The 17323-nt window shown below is 42.2% G+C and overlaps 1 protein-coding gene across 16 annotated transcripts in view; it reads left to right on the plus strand.

The window, feature by feature from the left end:
* The window catches only part of EPB41L1 (erythrocyte membrane protein band 4.1 like 1), a 107088-nt gene that overhangs the window by 61891 nt on the left and 27874 nt on the right, over nucleotides 1–17323 (plus strand). For 8 of the 16 annotated variants that reach the window (XM_051979232.1, XM_051979226.1, XM_051979223.1 and 5 more), the window contains 8 exons: nucleotides 1277–1364; nucleotides 2455–2607; nucleotides 3178–3275; nucleotides 4098–4273; nucleotides 6138–6289; nucleotides 7615–7650; nucleotides 9641–9844; nucleotides 13003–13095. In XM_051979232.1, coding sequence (XP_051835192.1) covers nucleotides 1277–1364; nucleotides 2455–2607; nucleotides 3178–3275; nucleotides 4098–4273; nucleotides 6138–6289; nucleotides 7615–7650; nucleotides 9641–9844; nucleotides 13003–13095 — 1000 coding nt within the window. The remainder of the gene's footprint in view (nucleotides 1–1276; nucleotides 1365–2454; nucleotides 2608–3177; nucleotides 3276–4097; nucleotides 4274–6137; nucleotides 6290–7614; nucleotides 7651–9640; nucleotides 9845–13002; nucleotides 13096–17323) is intronic. The other 8 variants (XM_051979233.1, XM_051979235.1, XM_051979238.1 and 5 more) reach the window with 5 other exon arrangements.

The raw sequence follows: 17323 nt of genomic DNA on the forward strand, positions 1-17323 counted from the left end.
AGCTTATAATTATGCTAAAAACAAATATGAAAATTCATTTTTGAAGAAGATATGGGAATGCAAATATGCAGGTATGCAGATGCTGAAGCATCTGTAAATTAGTTCTAAAAAACAGTTTGGAATGATTTGAGAACATTAATAAATTGTTCTTACCCTCTCACCCAGAGCCTCCATTTCTAGGACTTTATTATTAAAATAACAAGATTAATGATAACAAGAAAAGACCTATATATACCAAGACATTCGTAGTAATGTTATTTGTGATAACAAAAATAATGAAAGAAAAATAGGCAGCATATCGCTTTTTTCTTTGAAAAAAATTATTATTTATATATATATATATATATTTTTATAACTTTTTATTGACAGAACCCATGCCAGGGTAATTTTTTACAACATTATCCCTTGCACTTGCTTCTGTTCCAATTTTTCCCCTCCCTCCCTCCACCCCCTCCCCCAGATGGCAAACAGTCCTATATATGTTAAATATGTCGCAATATATCCTAGATACAATATATATGTGCAGAACATGGAAATATATTTAAAAGAATATTTAAGCTATATCAGATTACTTGCTGTCTTGGGGAGGGGGAGGTAAGTAAGGGAGAGAGAGGAACTCAAAGTCTTATAGAAAAGGAACTATCTTTACATGTATTCGAAAAATAAAATACCATTGAAAATTTTTTTATAAAGAAAAATAATTATCAATATCTTTTGTTTTCCTATCACTCTTATTTCCCAACATATTCCTCTTCTTTAGGGCTCAGCCTGATTGTCATAATTACACATCATTCAGCTTGGGTTTTTGTTGTTGTTGTTGTTATCATCCTTTCCACTTAGATTATTGCAGTGGTTGTATAAGCAGTTCTAATTGTTATAGGCTTAATTCCATCCATTTGGGTGAATTGTACTCCTTTTAAGGTATACACCTTGTTCTTAGTCCTGTCCCCTGTGGCCAGGAAGTACAAATGTGATGCTTCTTATGTATGATAGCCCTTCAAATACTTGAAGACAGCTCTCTGAGGTCCCTGAGGATTTTTCTTTTCCAAAATAAACTTCCTTTAGTTCCTTCAACCATTCCTCATCTGACATGGGCTCCAGGCTACTGCTCTTCTTGGTTACCTTCTCCTGGAAATGCTTCGGATTGTCAGTATACTCGGAGAACTGTGGCCCCAGAGCTGAGCACGACAGTCCAGCCGTGGACTGACATGGCAGATTGTCACTCCTTTCAGGCTCTGGACCTTTCCTGCTCACTGAACGCCCTCTTCCCCCACAGGGGCATGACTCCTGGAGAAGCTGAGATCCACTTCCTTGAGAATGCTAAGAAGTTGTCCATGTATGGCGTGGACCTTCATCATGCTAAGGTACTCACTGAAGGCTGGCACTTGGGCTTGGGAAGTGGCCCCCCAGAACTCACTTGACCAATCCAGATATCAGAAAGGAGTTACTCCTTGCCCTGTGATGGGTGCTATTCACAGACAGAAAACTCTGTGATACATGGGAGTGGTTCAGACAGTCAAGGCTGCAGAATTTCAGGAAGACCAAAGAGCTTCATGGGACCAGAGGAGGTTTCCTAGAAGGGATGCCCTTTGAGTTGAGCCTGAATATATGAGTAGGATTTAGATAAGCATAGAGGGAGAGGATGAGGAAAATAGCTTGAGCAAAGGCACTGAGGCTGAAACATGGAGAATTTGCTTCAGAGGGAACCCACCTGGAATTCGGGAACCATGAAAGGAAGTTAGTGGGAGATGTGACTGAAACTCTAGATTGCAGCTAGAATGCCAAGCCAAGGAATTTAGACTTGATTCTGTAAGCAGTTGGAAACAATTGAAAGATTTTGAGCAAGGGATGATGTGACAAGAGCTTCAGAAAGCTCCCTTAGACGGCATGAGCAGGATGGGTAAGCGGCCAGAATCAGGAAGACCGTTGAGGAGGTTGGTATGATAGATTAGATGAGAAGGAAACAGGATTTAGCTACTTGACCCAGGGAGGTTAGACTAGACCTCTTAGAGAGCTGTTCTCAGCCATCTTCTGCTGGAATTGGCTTACGGTTTCTTCTTGCTTGACCTTTATACCCTGAGTGGATGATAAACCTTCATATTCTGAAGTACAGTGGTTCCTCTGCAGAGAAACACCTTTTCAGGCACTCCTTATAGACCATATTCCTGCCACATGAAGTGACCTGTGAACTTTGGCCTTCTTCCTTTAGAGCCAGAGGCACCTTCTAATTGTACCTTGGGCCTCCCCCAATAGGATTTAGGCTAAGAGAGTCCCCAGCAAGCTGGCTCCACTGTCACTATCTCTGGAGATGATGGATGGGTGGTACCTCTCTTGCCTCCCTTATTTGTCTTCTCTTTTCCCTCCCCTCCCTTCTTCTCCCCTTTCTTCCCCTCCCTTCCCCTCCCCTTTTCTTCTCCCTTTCCCTTTCTTCTCTTCTCTTCTCTTCTCTTCTAGGACTCAGAAGGTATTGACATCATGCTCGGAGTCTGTGCTAATGGCCTGCTGATCTACAGAGACCGTCTTCGGATCAACCGATTTGCATGGCCCAAGATCCTTAAGATTTCCTATAAAAGGAGTAATTTCTACATTAAGATACGTCCAGGGGAGGTGAGCCCTTTACCCTTGACTATACTTCATGAAATATGACTTGGGAGGGGCCTCAAAAGGCAGATATTTCTTATCTGAGCTAGAACCTCTTCCACAGCCTCACATTTAACTAAGTGGCCACCTGGCCTCCTCTTGAAGATCTCTGTTGCTAGGAAACTCACTATTCCTAAGCCCTTTTCACTTTTGACCCCCCTCTAATTGTTAGAGTTTTTGCTTAAGTCCACCTGAAATCTCCCTTTCTGCAACTTGTGCATTTTGTGCTGAATTTTTCCCTTTGGGACCAAGCAGAAGTATAACCCCACCTTGCCAAAATGGCCCTTCAGACACTTGAAGATAATGATTGGGTTCCCAATCTCCCCTTTTCTTCTCCAGGTAAACTTCCCCAGTTCTTTTCCCTGAAAGAAATAATAGAGTAGATTCCCTAGAGAAAGTAGGTTTAGAAGCATGGGGCCAGAATTTGGCTAAGTGGAGAGAGGAGACTTGGGAGAAGGAAGGTCTGAGAAGGGGAGAAAAGGGTGGGGAGAGTGAGTCAGGGCCATGTCACTCATCCTCCCTTCCCCGGTGTTTTAGTATGAGCAGTTTGAGAGTACCATCGGCTTTAAGCTCCCCAATCACCGGTCAGCTAAGAGACTTTGGAAGGTCTGCATTGAGCATCACACATTTTTCAGGTGAGCAGGACATAACTGGGTAGGGGTAGGGGCAGGGTCAAAATGAGGACAGATGAAACCAGGATTTTGATGGGTCCAGAAAAGAGTCTTTTGTTGCCCAGACATCCCTGTTCACCTAGAATGCTTAAAAGTCCTTCTTTTTACCTTGAGGAAGAATCTACAAGCCAAATGCAAGTGTCCCTTAACACAGCCAGCTGAACCTGGGAATTGGGAGATCTGGTTCATTTCCATTGACCTTGGGTTCATTCCTTTTCCCTATTTGGATCTTCAATTTCCTTTCTTCTAAATTAAAAGGCAAGATTGGATCCATGTTTAACAGACTCATTTGTCTGTAGAACACTGAATAAAGATGTATATTCATATACCTTTACAAGTTGGTTCATAGGGGCTAAGGAAGCCCTTATGGAAGAGTTGGAAGAATCAGAAAAATTCTGGGCTAAAACAAAAAATTTGACCTAGTTTCATTTTTTCAAGTTATATTTTTGGGTATTCACATAATTTCATGTTTAACATTCGACAGAGGAAATTGTTGTTAGCATTAAAATCATTTTGTGGGAGCACCATTTTCCTTAAATGGGTTTAGGAAAAGCTGAGCTAAAGAATTCCGCTAAAGTTTCCTTCAGTGACTTAGAATTAATGTCTGTTGGGTGCATGGAAGGCAAAATTTAGATAAGATATGAGCCTTCTTTTCCTCAGGTTTTTTTTGGGATCTTATAGATAACTAGACTATAAAAAGATAACAAATACTTTGCCTCCTTGTAACTCTGGGCTCTTTTTGTGACCCTTGTACCCTCCCAACCTTAACCCATGCCCCAAATGCAGGCTAGTGTCTCCTGAGCCCCCACCCAAGGGCTTCCTGGTGATGGGCTCCAAGTTCCGCTACAGTGGGAGGACACAAGCACAGACCCGGCAGGCCAGTGCCCTCATTGACAGGCCTGCACCCTTCTTTGAGCGTTCCTCCAGCAAACGGTACACCATGTCCCGAAGCCTCGATGGAGGTATGCCCCAAATTTGGTAGGCACTTGGGCATCTGAATGAGGGATGGGTGGTTAGTCAGTGGTACCAGTCTAGCCCAAGAATGATCCCATTGAGCCTCATTTTTGCATGAAACCTTCTCTTGCTTAAATCATATTGCCTTTTAGGGATGGAGAGTTCTTTGGACATTTGGGGGCCTTTGTTAAAAAGTAAATGTCCCTGGTATAGGTTATCACATGATTGACACCTAAGGTCAGGGCCCATCAAAGGTCTGATACTGATTTTTGAAGGGATCTAGTGGTTCTAAGAGGCAAAAGTAAGAAAAGAGTGTGTTTCTGGTATGGGGGACAGCCTGAACAGAAGCATGAAGGTAGAAGATGGAAATCTTTTTTATAACAAATAGGCTAATTTGGCTGGAACATAAAGTGTGTCACAGGGAGCAAATATGACCAACTTGAAAAGATATAGGCTGGCACAATAGGGAGGGTAGAGTTGGACAGGAATGATGTGGGTGGATTTGAGGGAGATGGGTGTAGTGACCAAAGAAAGGAACTTTGATATAGGCTAGGGGTTCTTGGGGCAGCTAGATGATACAGTGGATAGCTCTGGAGTCGGAGAACCTGAGTTCTGACTCAGCCTCAAGCACTTACCAGTTGTGTGACTCTGGGCAAATTGTTTCCTCATCTGTAAAATGCGCTGGAAAAGGAAATGGCAAACCAGTCCAGTGTCTTTACCAAGAAAATCCCAAATGGGGTCACAAAGTGTTGGATGGGACTGAAGCAAATGAGCAACTACAGCAATAATAACAAAGGGGTTCTTGAGTCACCTTGGGTCATGGGTCATGGCAATCTGGTGAAACCTATGACCCCCTCCCTTTTTCTTTTCTTTTCTTTTCTCTTTTCTTTTTCTTTTCCTTCCTTCTTTCCTTCCCTCTTTCCTTTCCTTCCTTCCTTCTTTCTTTCCTTCCTTCCTTCCTTCCTTCCTTCCTTCCTTCCTTCCTTCCTTCCACCCACCCTTCTCTCCTTCCCTCCTTCTCTACCTTCCTTTCTTCCTCCCTCCCTCCCTGCCCCTCTCTTTCTTTCTTGTTACTTGTTACTATTTTGTCTACCTGGAAATTCAGCAGCTATTCACAGGCCTGTTCCTACTGCTGATTGGCCTGGAAGCTTTGACCTGCTCCTTTTCTAAACTGGGCTGGTTCATCCCTCCTCAGGGAGTTGGTCCCCTCCCCAGGCACCTTCATGCTGGGGGCTCACTGTACTGGTGCTCAGAGGAGAGCACCCAAATGAATTTAGCTCTAGTTCAATTAGGCCTCCTGAGCTTAACTAAGTCCGGCCTCAGCCCATTTACCCAGTGGCAGAGATTAAAGATGTATGCTACCATGCTTGGACCCCTTCTTAAAATAATGTTTAAAATATATGGAATAAAAAATATGGAAAAAAATGGGATTTCAGAGGAAACTGATTTTATTGAAATATAATTATAAATTTAAAAAAATCTTCAGAAAATTCATGGATCTCAAGTAAAGATTGCTGAGTCTAGAAAGTCTACAACTCAAAATCATGTGCATTCTGAATGGGGTCATGAGGCAATTAGTTATGTCCTTCCCAAAAGCAGTGCTAAGGTTGAATTGATTACTATTCCTTGAGAACGAGGCAGGAAGGGATGGCAGAGCAATTGACAACATATCTATTCTGCCTGGGGTAAGGTTTTTACTCTCCAGTTCAAAACAAGAGCAAGGTTGAGTTCCAGAATTGAGTGGATTAATTGGGTGGGCAGTGGGGAGGGTCTCTTTTAGATGTGTTTAGTTCCCTTGTGTAGGAGCTTTAAGAATACTTACCTTTTGCCCTTTTGCACTTCCTTCTTTATCTCCCTGCCATCATCTTCCAGCAGAATTTTCTCGACCAGCCTCTGTCAGTGAGAATCATGATGTGGGGTCAGAAGCTGAGAAATCTGAAGAAGACAGAGACTATGGTGGAAGGAGAAAGTCGGAGACAGAGGAAGGAGAGCTCCGGACCCCAACCAAGATTAAAGAGTTAAAGGTATGAGGCTTTCGAGCCTTTTTCTACCCCTGAGTGCAATAGAACCTTGGGCTTCCCTGTCCCTATAGATACAAGTACCTGAAATACAGACCAGGTGTCTGGATGGCTCAGCTTTGGTTTGTGGAGGCTGAGTCTTAGCTGCATATCTGGGATGTGATATATATGCACCCCTAGCCCTGTCCTTTCTATTTTCTCATGAAAAGCAAATGAACTGATTCCCTCTCCTCCCCCAAAGTACATCTCTGCCTGTGGGTGAGTTCTGTATGTGATTGTACCTGCTCAAGGCTAAGCCCCTGAGATGGGAGAAGGGCTGGGAAGCTCATGAAACCCATAAGTCCTCATTTTCCTGGGCATATTCTGTGTATGTCTGCACTTGCAGATATTAACATCCATGGCCCTAACACATTGACATTTCTGCCAAGAAAACGCTATTGGCTAAACTATTATATGTATGTGCTTACAAGAACTCATACCTGTGATATGTTTTGAAAAAGTTGCTATTTTTTGTTCTGAACTTTAATTTCAGATTTAATAAAAATATACTAATAGGAACTAAAACTTGAAATAAACCCATGTAATTAGCACGATTTACATATTTCAGATATAAAGATTAAATTAATAATGGCAGCTTATCATGCAACCCTGAGCTGCCTTCGCAGATTATATCACTATTGCCTGATGCTCATAGTTGGAAAAGGAGGCCATACACATGAGTTTCTCATTCCTGAGGAGGCTTTGCCTGGCACTGAGAGAGACTTTTCTACCCCACATGGGCACAGCCTTTCAGGAAAGATCTGTTTTTTCCAATAAGGGCACTTTCCCAAAGCCCCACAAGCTTAGCTGGTCGCTAAGAAGAAGGCCCCTTTTGGGGCGCCATGAAGCCAGACTGTCCGGGCAGGAGAGCTGCATTCTTCTGTTACTTATAAGCAAGCCCTTCCTCGGTGGCTTAAGGATGCGGGCTCTCTGTGGCTGACTCAGGGAGAGGCTTGTGAGTGCCCAAAGCCAGTCTGTGACTTTATAGGGAGACTTCACCAGCATACACGTATACCTGTTTTAGAACAGTGTGTCCACATTATGTACTCACATGTGAAACGACCTACCCTTCAAGCCCTCCTGCATGTCTATATAGACATAGCATTCATAAGTAAGCTAACAGCTTCCCATTCCCTCCACCCAATTAGATGTTGGTAGCTCCAATTAATGTTCTTTCTCGATCGAGTTCCCTCCCCTCCTTACCTCACCGCCCTCCCTGACCCGAATCTTAATGTGTCTAATGTAATCCCACTACTGACCCTGCTGGTTCCTCCCTCACCATGTACTGCTAGCCGGAGCAGGAAACCACGCCGAGGCACAAGCAGGAGGTACTGACTGCATCATTTTCCCCTGCTCCTTCTGGTCCATTATTTGCCATCTATCATCTGTCATGTGCCATTCTGCCTTCATCTCAGGTCCATGCCCTCTCATTTCAGGACATCTCCTATGCCATCGCTGGTCTTCATCTTCTTTGTCCTTAAGTTGGGGAAGTCATTCATATTCCTGGGAAATGGGCCCATTGTTGTGCTGCCCGCCTGCTTTCTGCCCTCATAAGTTTATTACTCATAAAATTATCCCCCTCTTCTTTCTTTTTCCTTTTTCTTATCCATTTCTTCCTCTTCCTTCTTTCCTTTTTTCCTCTTCATTTCTCTTATTTTTGTCTTCTCTTTTCATCTTCCTTTTTCTTTTTTATTTTCTTCCTTTTTTCTTCCTTCATTTTCTCCTCTTCTTCCTTTTTCTATTGATTGTTTTTCTCCAACCAAAACTAGCTCCTTTCTTGTTTGTCATCCAAATCCAGTCCCTTCATAATATGTTCATTGCCAAAATAGGTTTGTTTTTTGGCTATCTTGGAAAAGGTTAAATTTGAGGATACTAGTTGGGGAAGGAATATAATCCTCACTCTCCTGCAGAGGCCTCAGATACTCTAAAGCCCCATGGGTTCAGTTAGTTACCATAACCCTAGTGGACATTACCCTGCCTGCTTTGGGATTCCTGTCCCATGGTAGAGGGAGGAGATAGGAGATATTTAGATAAGTATGAACAAAGCATTTGATTTTCCAAGTCTTCCCAAACATTTATCATCATGGGGGTATGCTAACTCTGGGATTGAGGCAGTAGGCTCACCACAAAAAGACAGAAGCAATGAGGCAGGTCATATTTACTTTTGGGGAGCCCACTTTTCCCCTTCTAGTACTTGAAGAATCAGTGTTAACAGATTATGGTCTGAACTTGGAGTCAGAATATCTATGTTTGACTTTCATTTCTATCACTTAACTAACTATGTGACTGGTCAAGTCATTTTACTTTTCGATTCTGTTCTTTCATCTGTAAATTGGAAATGATGATAATAATAGTAATAACTACTCTCACAAGATTGTTTTTTGGATAAAATTCAGTAACCTATATAAAGCACTTTTAAAAAAATTATGAAGTGCCACCTAAATGTAGACTAATTACTGTTATCATTCTTGGTAGGATATTTCCATGCCTCCAGAGAGTAACTCTAGAGGCTTCTAGTTGTATTTTCAGGCCAGCTCCCTAGGTCTGTGATCTTGTGATTGCTTCTCAAAGGAATCTGCTGACTTTTCTTTTTTCTTTTTTGGATAAGTGGAATGGGATTGTGATGAACTGAGCATTTTTAAATAGCCTCATAGATGAGACCTCCTGAGGATATGGAAAATAAATGTAAATTGCTGCTCTTCCCCATGTTCCACTCGATAGCAGACAGGTGACTCCTAGCCTCATTGAAGTCAGCTTGTGGTGAGAAGCCTTGGCATTTTGTTCCCCTAACTAATGGTCTCATGCCACAATGCTAGAATTAATGTCCCCTACTTCTGACATCTCAGTTTAAAAGACCCTTAAAAGCACTTGTTATGGACAAAGCACAGAGGATGCATATTTGAAAAATGGCATCGAGCATTTCTTCAAGGAGCTTACAGTCTAGTTGAGGGAATAAGATGACTATACAAGTCTCTGTTATAAAGTAAAATGTGATCAAGGGAAATCATAATTACAGAAAATTCCCTTTTGGTTCATAGAGGAAATAGCATCTGAGCTGAGACTTAATGGAAAGGAAGATTAATTCACTATGTAGGGATGGAAATAGATAATATTCCAAGCATGGGGGACAGTTTATATGAATCCTTCCCAGTCTCCTCCCCACTCATACCCAGAGAGCATGCATACCTAAGGGGATAGGAATAGAAACTTGCAGCTTCTGACTTTTCTAGTCCTTCAGTCCTTGCTTTTGGAATGAAAAAACTATTGTAGTTCAGAGATGCTTTCCTTTTTTAACTCACTTGCTTTCTCCATCCCAAGTTCTTAGATAAACCAGAGGACGTACTATTGAAACATCAGGCCAGCATCAATGAACTCAAGAGGACATTGAAGGAGCCCAATAGCAAATTGATCCATAGGGATCGTGACTGGGAACGTGAACGGAGGCTTCCTTCCTCACCAGCCTCATCCTCTCCCAAACATGAAGAAGGAACCCCTAAAGGGACTCCTGAAAAAGCTAATGAGGTGGGTCCTGTGGCCTTGGGCTCTACAAAGAAAGATGGGCTGTGGGAATTGGAATTTTACTTAGGTTTTATTGTGTTTATCTGCAGCCCCATAATAGCCATTTTTGGTGGGAGAAAAGGGTGGAGCCAGGTATCATAGATTCATTTACTCGATGTTGGAACATGAGATGTTGGAATTGGGGTGAGGGAGAATTGTTGAAGCCTGAAAAAAGGAATTTTAGAGCCAAGAAAAAGAAGAATATATTCTCTACTATTCAGCATTCTACTGATAGGGAAACTCTTATTAACTAACATAGCCAATAAATTCTAATGTTTATTGTTTTTTTTTTTAATTAATGACAAAAATCGCCAGTAAGAATGTATTACATGTCTATGAGGTGCGATGTTATCTTTATATCCTAATTCTTCAGAGCACAGGTATAAATTTCTCTATCGAAAAGGTGAAAAAGATAGAATTTTATATTCCATTCTTATAATTCTAAGGTACTGTTCTAAGTACTTTCTATAATAAATTGTAAAAAAATATTTACCTATATTTGTTGTGCAAAAGACATTTTCTCCCTAAAATCTGGCAGGATTATTAAGTACCATTGTTTAACTATTGTTGACATTCAGTAATCATAAATAATAACCTACATTTGCACAGCTCTTTCTAGCCATCGTCACAACAGTTCTTGGAAGTAGATAGTACAAATATTTTTATACTCATTTTAAAATTGAGGCTCAGATGAAGGGACTTGCCCATCGTCAACTGATAAGTCTTGTAGCCTTGAATCTTAGTTTTCCAATTCCATGTCCAAAGGACATGATATTTTAAATTCCTTTGTGATATTTCAAAGCTCATGAATTTCTCTTACACATGAAGATTTCTAAATAACTAAAAGAAGACTAAATTATGCTGTATCTAGATATAGTATGAAGTTAATATATGTTTTAATTCCTTAAAGATTATTGATCTCCATATGGGATATATGGTATTTCTATGTTAATCAGAATTTTTAATTAATTCAGCATTCCCCATCCTTAAAGAATACTGGACTAGAAATTACAATACCTGAAATTGAGTTCCACCTCTAATACTTATTATCAATCTGACCTTGGGAAAGACTCTTCCTCTCTCTGGGACTTGATTTCCCCATTTGTAATATAGTAGCAATTTGGACAACCTACTTTACAGGGTGGTTGTGAAAAAATTTTTAAAACTGTAAAGAACTAGAGAAATGTGAGTTAATATTAATATATCAGATTACAGAGTTTACTGTCTTTATTTGAACATCAGGAAGTAAGATTTCTTCCACAAGGAGTAATATAAGCTGAAGGTAATTTCAAAACTCTATTTAATTTACTTGAAATGTCCTTAGGTATCCCCAACCCTAGAGGTAAAACCTAATGTTTCGATCCAGCATTGCCAGAGGTAGGTAGCACCGAGCCCTTCTAAGCCATCTCTGTCAGAGACAGGCTTTTTGGACAAAGGGACTGACTGGGAGATGGTATGGGAGTTAATTCTGTGAAAGCGCTCATGATTAATATGAATAGAAGTCTGTTCCTAAAGGTGTGAATGGCAAACTGGCAGCTGGACTGGTTGTCACATCTGTGTTTACCCTGCTTTCAGTGACAGTTGTTTCAGTCAGCTGTGATGCTGGTTCTTGGTGCTGGAGCAGGGCTTGGTTCTGGCTCCACCCTTGAGATAGCCTGTCAGCAGCCCTGTCCCTTCAGGGATTGTGAGAGTGGGGCTGAGGCTGTGATAGTACCAGCCAGACTCCCGGAGCAGCTTGGATATGTATGATAATCCTGGAGCAAGGAGTGAAGGATGACCTCAGCCTTGGCCATCCCCTGAGAGCCAAATATCCTTTGAGAAAAAGGGAGGAAATCTGCTTCCTTACCCTCACTGAGGGGTGCAGGGGAGTACCTGAGAGGTGCGTAAGTTGCTAAACGTGATGTTTGGGGGAAGGAAAGGTACTATAGCTGAGTCACAGGGAGGAAGCATCTCAGATGGCAGTGGGCAGAGCCTGCAGAGTGGACGCAGGGGCACTGCTAGAGTGGACCCAGGGGCACTGCTAGCATTTGAATTGAAGAATTCAGAGGGTGAGTTTAGAAAGAGTGTGTCCTAGGATTTTTAGGAGCCTGAATCCTACCCACAATTATGATCTTATGCTTCCCAACTCTTGTGATCCATGAAGGAAGGATAGCAAATCAAAAAGCTGAGCTTTATTCCCTGAACTCAGATAATGGCATTTTCACTGAACTATGCCATGAATCCAGTTTTGTTCCCACCAAGGAAAGCTATTTGAAAGAGGCCTAAATCTATCCTTTTTCTAATACTTAAGAATAAAGCTGGCTGGAATATTCATATAACACATTTGAACCTAATAGCTATCAGACACAGGGTTTCCATTCCAACTAACCTAATCCTATGGATCACTTCTAGAAATAAACTAGGAGCTCTGACTTCCTCCCTCCAAAGCTCCATACTGCTCAGAGTCTTTTCCTGCTACATCTAAAGCAGTTGTATGACAAAGAATGATAGAGAATAGTATGATAGAATGCTGGACTTGGAGTCAGCAAAGATTTGGGTTCAGTGAATCTGCCTTCAACACTAGCTGTTGTGACAGTGAACAAATCATTTAACTCCAGTTCCTTATCTATAAAATGGGTATAATAGTAGTATCTACCTCCCAGGAATGATGTGAGAATAAACTATAATATATGGATAGCATGTTTGTAAACCTAAAGCCTTATATGTGTGAGTGTGTGTAGATATGTATTATATATGTATATGTATTATGTGTGTATGTATATATAGATATTATTCTACCTCTCTGAACCTAAGTTTCTTCATTTGTAAAATGAATATAATCATACCTACATGGTTCCTACTTCACAAGGTGTTAAATGAGATAAAGATTTAAAATATTTTGTTGTGAACCTTAAAGTGTTGTATAAATGTTAGCTATGAATATGCTTCCCTGGTACTTCCAAACCAGATGCTTTATACTGCTGGGTTTGAACCAGGGTCTTGTGAGGAAGGGCTGAGTGTTCATGGAACGTATGTCCGTCTTTCTTTCTCTCTATCTCTCCCTCTCATCTCTCCTTCCCCCTTCCCTTTCCCTATGCCCCTGCTCTCCCTCTGCCTGGGCCCTGGACCTTCCTCCCCTGCAGAGCCAGAGAACAGAGGACGCCTCCCAGCTGGAGCCGGGAATTGCCTTAGCCCTGGAGTCATTCATCCAGAAAAGTCTTGCGTCGTCTCCTGAGGTTACTGTCCATCCTCTGTCACCTGGGGAACTTTCCATTTCCCCTGGGGATTCATCCGTCCCCTTCTCAGGCGTGATGGGTGTGGGGGGGTTCCTTAGCCATAGTCCAGGCCTTCCAGCCTCCAGAAAGGGCAGCCTAAATGTCCCCCTCCTTAGAGAGCAGATTGTCTCCTGGGGAAGGGCTGAGGAAATAGTCTTTCTTTCCCAGTGTCTGGTCAAACAGACAGAATTTGCTCAAAGCTGAATTCTATGTTGACTGAGGGCATCAGGGTCTCCTCAGAGACTTGTCTTTAAATGGTTCCAGGAAGCTCCTCGTGTAGCCCCCTCCTTCCTCCTCTGGTTCCTTTAGGGCCTGTCAGATTCCCTGCTAGAACCGAGCTCTCCCCAGCATCCTCCTACCTAGTCAGATAGGGAACCTGTTGGGCTCTGTATCTGAGGGCTAGGATGACCAGAAGGCCTGACTGCCCTTTCCTCCTCCTTTGCTGTCTAAAGACTCATCCCTGGGCTGGGCTACAGGGCTCCCCAGAGGATAACCTTCTCCCTACGGAATGAAGAGCAGCAAGCTGCTTCCTTACAGGATTTGTAAGCAGCCTAGTGTCCAAATCCTGCACCAGGGAGAGATGGGGGGCCAGCTTTGAGAGCCCTGGCCATTGTCAGGAACAGGCAAGCAATGCCCTCCTCCCCCACTCCTAGCAGACAAAAGGAGGGGCTCTTCCCCAAAGAAATCCTCGAGAAGCAGGGAGTCAGGCACAGACTACTCTGGCATAGATATCCGTTCTTCCTTGTGTCCCAGGGACCTCTTGGGGTGTCTTCCCTTTGTTGCCTTCAGCATTTTGCTTGATCCTTATCCATTTTCTAGTTAGTTTCATTCTTCCTCTTGACTGGTCTATTTAGTGTAGAGAAGAGATGACTGAGGGGAGATAAGTTCCTTCCTTCAAGTGCTGAAAGGCTGTGTGTCATGGGGAGAAGGAATTAGACTTTTGTTTTACTTGGCCCTGCAGGAAGAATTAGGAGTAATGGATAAGAGTTGTGCTTTTAAGCTCAATTTAAGAAAAATGCTTCTAACAGTAAAAATCAATGTTTGGGGCAGCTCAGTGTTGCGGTGCATAGAGCACTGGACCTGGAATCAGGAGGACTGAGTTCAAATTTGACCCCAGACACTTAAGTAGGTGTGTGACCCTGAGCAGGTCAACTTAACCCTGATCTCTCCCCCACCACCAAACAAACAAACAAACAAACAAAAAAACTGATGGTGTCAGTAGTTAAAATGGGGAAGTAGTGAATTCTCTTTCAGTAGAGGTCTTTGTGTACAAGTAGGAAGACCACTTTTGAGAATTTTACGGGGAGTATTCCTGCTTAGATAAGGGTTAGACTAGACATTTTTGAGCTAGAAGGAACCTTGGAATCCATCAAGTCCAACAATTGAAACAAGGTAAATGAGAAATTAAATGGCTCATCCATACAGCTAATAAGGACATGAGTCAGGACTTGAACTCAGATTTTCTTGACTCTTCCTCTTTTGCATTTGCTTCCATTGACCTCTGGATCAAACATCTCCATCTTTTCTCTGAGTCTGTTTCCAATCATGTCTGCACTGGGAAGAGTCCAGGAGGGCCTTAGCGAATCTTCTGTTTAAAGGGGGTTATTTCCTTAGCAGAACATGGATGAGCTTAGAGGCTCAACTTATTTTGATTGGATGATTCCTATAAACCAGTCCTTGGATCCAAACCATAGATTCTTCCATGGTAAAGGACAGCATGTTCCACATGTCTCTGCTGACTCCTGATGCTTGGGTACTGACTGAGGCTCATCTATCCCCAGTGCAGTTCCCTTCTCTCATCGGCATTCCTCCCCTATAGGATATGCTCTTAAAACCCGGTCCCTAGCCACCGTCACAGTTTTGATGCTATGGACAAGGGCAGACTTACACCAGAGTGAGAAGGGGTTGGAGAATGGGGCCATCTCTTGGGCCCCCATGAAGCTGACTGAGATGTAAGCATTTCTGGCTAAATTCTCCTGGATACACCTTGCCCCCCACAGCAGGACCCTTTCTTTCTTCTTTACCGGAGTAGATCTGTGAGTCTGCACTGTTTCTCCCCAAGGATGGGGAGCCCAGTAGCACCTTGTCCAAAACAAAATTGCTCAGTTCATCATGGTTTCCAGTTGTGTCCCTTGGGGGAACTTTCTAATCCCCTTGTTCAAGGGGTCTTATGAAAATGACTGATTATAGAGTAGGATGCAGGGCAGCTAGGTGGTACAGAGATAGAGTACCAGGCCGAGAGTCAGAATGACTCATCTTGCGTTCAAGTCTGACCTCAGACACCTGCTAGCTGTGTGATCCTGGGCAAGTCACACAATCTTGTTTGCCTCAGTTTCCTCACCTGTAAAATGAGCTGGAGAAGGAAATGGCGAACCACTCCAGAATCTCTGCCAAGAAAACTCTAAATGGGTCACACAGAGTTGGACGTGACTAAAAAATCATTTAACAACAGGCCTAGGATTCCTTTCTCCCAACTTGACTTTTAACTTTAAAGCTGATCATCCAGCTACTTCACTAATTTATTCTACCATTTTTCCCTAGGGTTTCTCTTACCAGGATAAGTGTCTTGATAAGGAATCCAAGTCCTTATTAAATTCACCCCTTCTTGTTCCTGTCTTTGTCCTTTCCATGCTGTGTGGCCCAAGGGAAAAGCCCTCCAAACCAAAGGGGATCAATTCTCCTTGGAGCATGGAGACCATTCTCCACTAGGTTAGGGCTTCTTGTTTGTCTGTGGCTAGGTAATTACTTGTCTTGGGGTATGACCTTGTCATTAGCTCTGACATTTTCATGCTGTTTGTAGGTAGCTTTCGTCAAAGGTACAATTAGCTGGTGGGCCCGTTGGGCCTCATCAGTGATATCAGCTGACAAGGCTGAAGAGGGACCCAGCCAATGACTTTGTGGGAAAAAAGACTTCTTTTATGGCTTCAGAAGATACTGGCATTCCTCTAGATAAATGCTCTCCTTTGATCCTAGGATCTTGGATTCTGACAACTTAGAGCATATGGGCTATTCAGGCTGGGTAGTATCATCTCAGGGAGTAAGGAGTACATATAATCTAAAACTTAATTTCAATTTTTTTTACCCTTTCTGCAGGACTATGTTTAAGCTCTTTTGAAAATCAAGCTTTTCAATAAGGATGATATTGTTTTAAAAATACTATTTCCTCTTCAGACGCATCTGTACTCTATCCTTGACAGCTTGAAGATTCAAACCAAGAGCCACCAGGTGTGAAGAAAGGCATTTTGATCTGCTGTAGGAGGGCATGACTATTCTCCCTCCTGTTAGAGAGAACACATTGAAGGCTCTAGCACATCCTTCCCTCTGCTTCACACACACAGGATCCATTAGGTCTCTTTCCTCTTAATAGAGCAGTTGTGGTTTAGGTGCTTTGGGACAGGTAGGAGATTATAGGCAAGAACGAGCCAAGTTATCCCAAGGAAAAAAGTAAAGAGAGAAGGTAAACCAAGACCAAAACGAAGTGAGAGTTAAGGTTTTAGATTAAGGAGGAGAACAATCTGATTCATCAAAAAGCTGCTGTCCTTGAGCTAGTTTTCCTCAAAATCTAGTTGTGTCTGGACAACTAGTTATATCAGTCCACAAAGGTGTATTCTGGTAACAATTAGAACTATTTCTCATAATTCTTATGCTGACTTTCTTTGGGACCTGGACATCTCAATACTTCTCAGAGTAATAAAGACAGGGGCAGCCAGATGAGGAGGTGAGGAAAGGAGTGGTCCTGGAGTCATAAAGACCTGGCTTCAAATCTAGTACTTAATATCTGTGGGACTTTGCTTGGGCAAATCACTTTTCCTCAGTTTCCTCATTTGTAAAATTGGAATAATAATAGCATCTACTTTCCAGGGTTATGGTGAGCAGAAAATGAGATTTTATTTGTAAAGCATCATGCCTGGAAGCAATTAGGTGTTATGTAAATGTTAGCTATTATTACTGTTATTATTGAAGAACCCCTTAAGCCCAAGAATCAGGAAATAAGGGATTCTAGTCCTAAAAAACTATATCACTTTAAGAAAATTACTTGTCCTTTCTGAGTCATGGTATTTTTTTCATCTTCTAAAATCAAGGAGTTGAACTAAAATCCTTTCCAACAATCTATTTGGTTTCCCTACTTATAAAAACAATTTATAGTTTTTATACTAATACCCTGTCCCATTTCATAGAATTGGGGGGT

The sequence above is a fragment of the Antechinus flavipes genome, chromosome 2 (genome assembly GCF_016432865.1).
Source record: "Antechinus flavipes isolate AdamAnt ecotype Samford, QLD, Australia chromosome 2, AdamAnt_v2, whole genome shotgun sequence".
Lineage (NCBI taxonomy): Eukaryota > Metazoa > Chordata > Mammalia > Dasyuromorphia > Dasyuridae > Antechinus > Antechinus flavipes.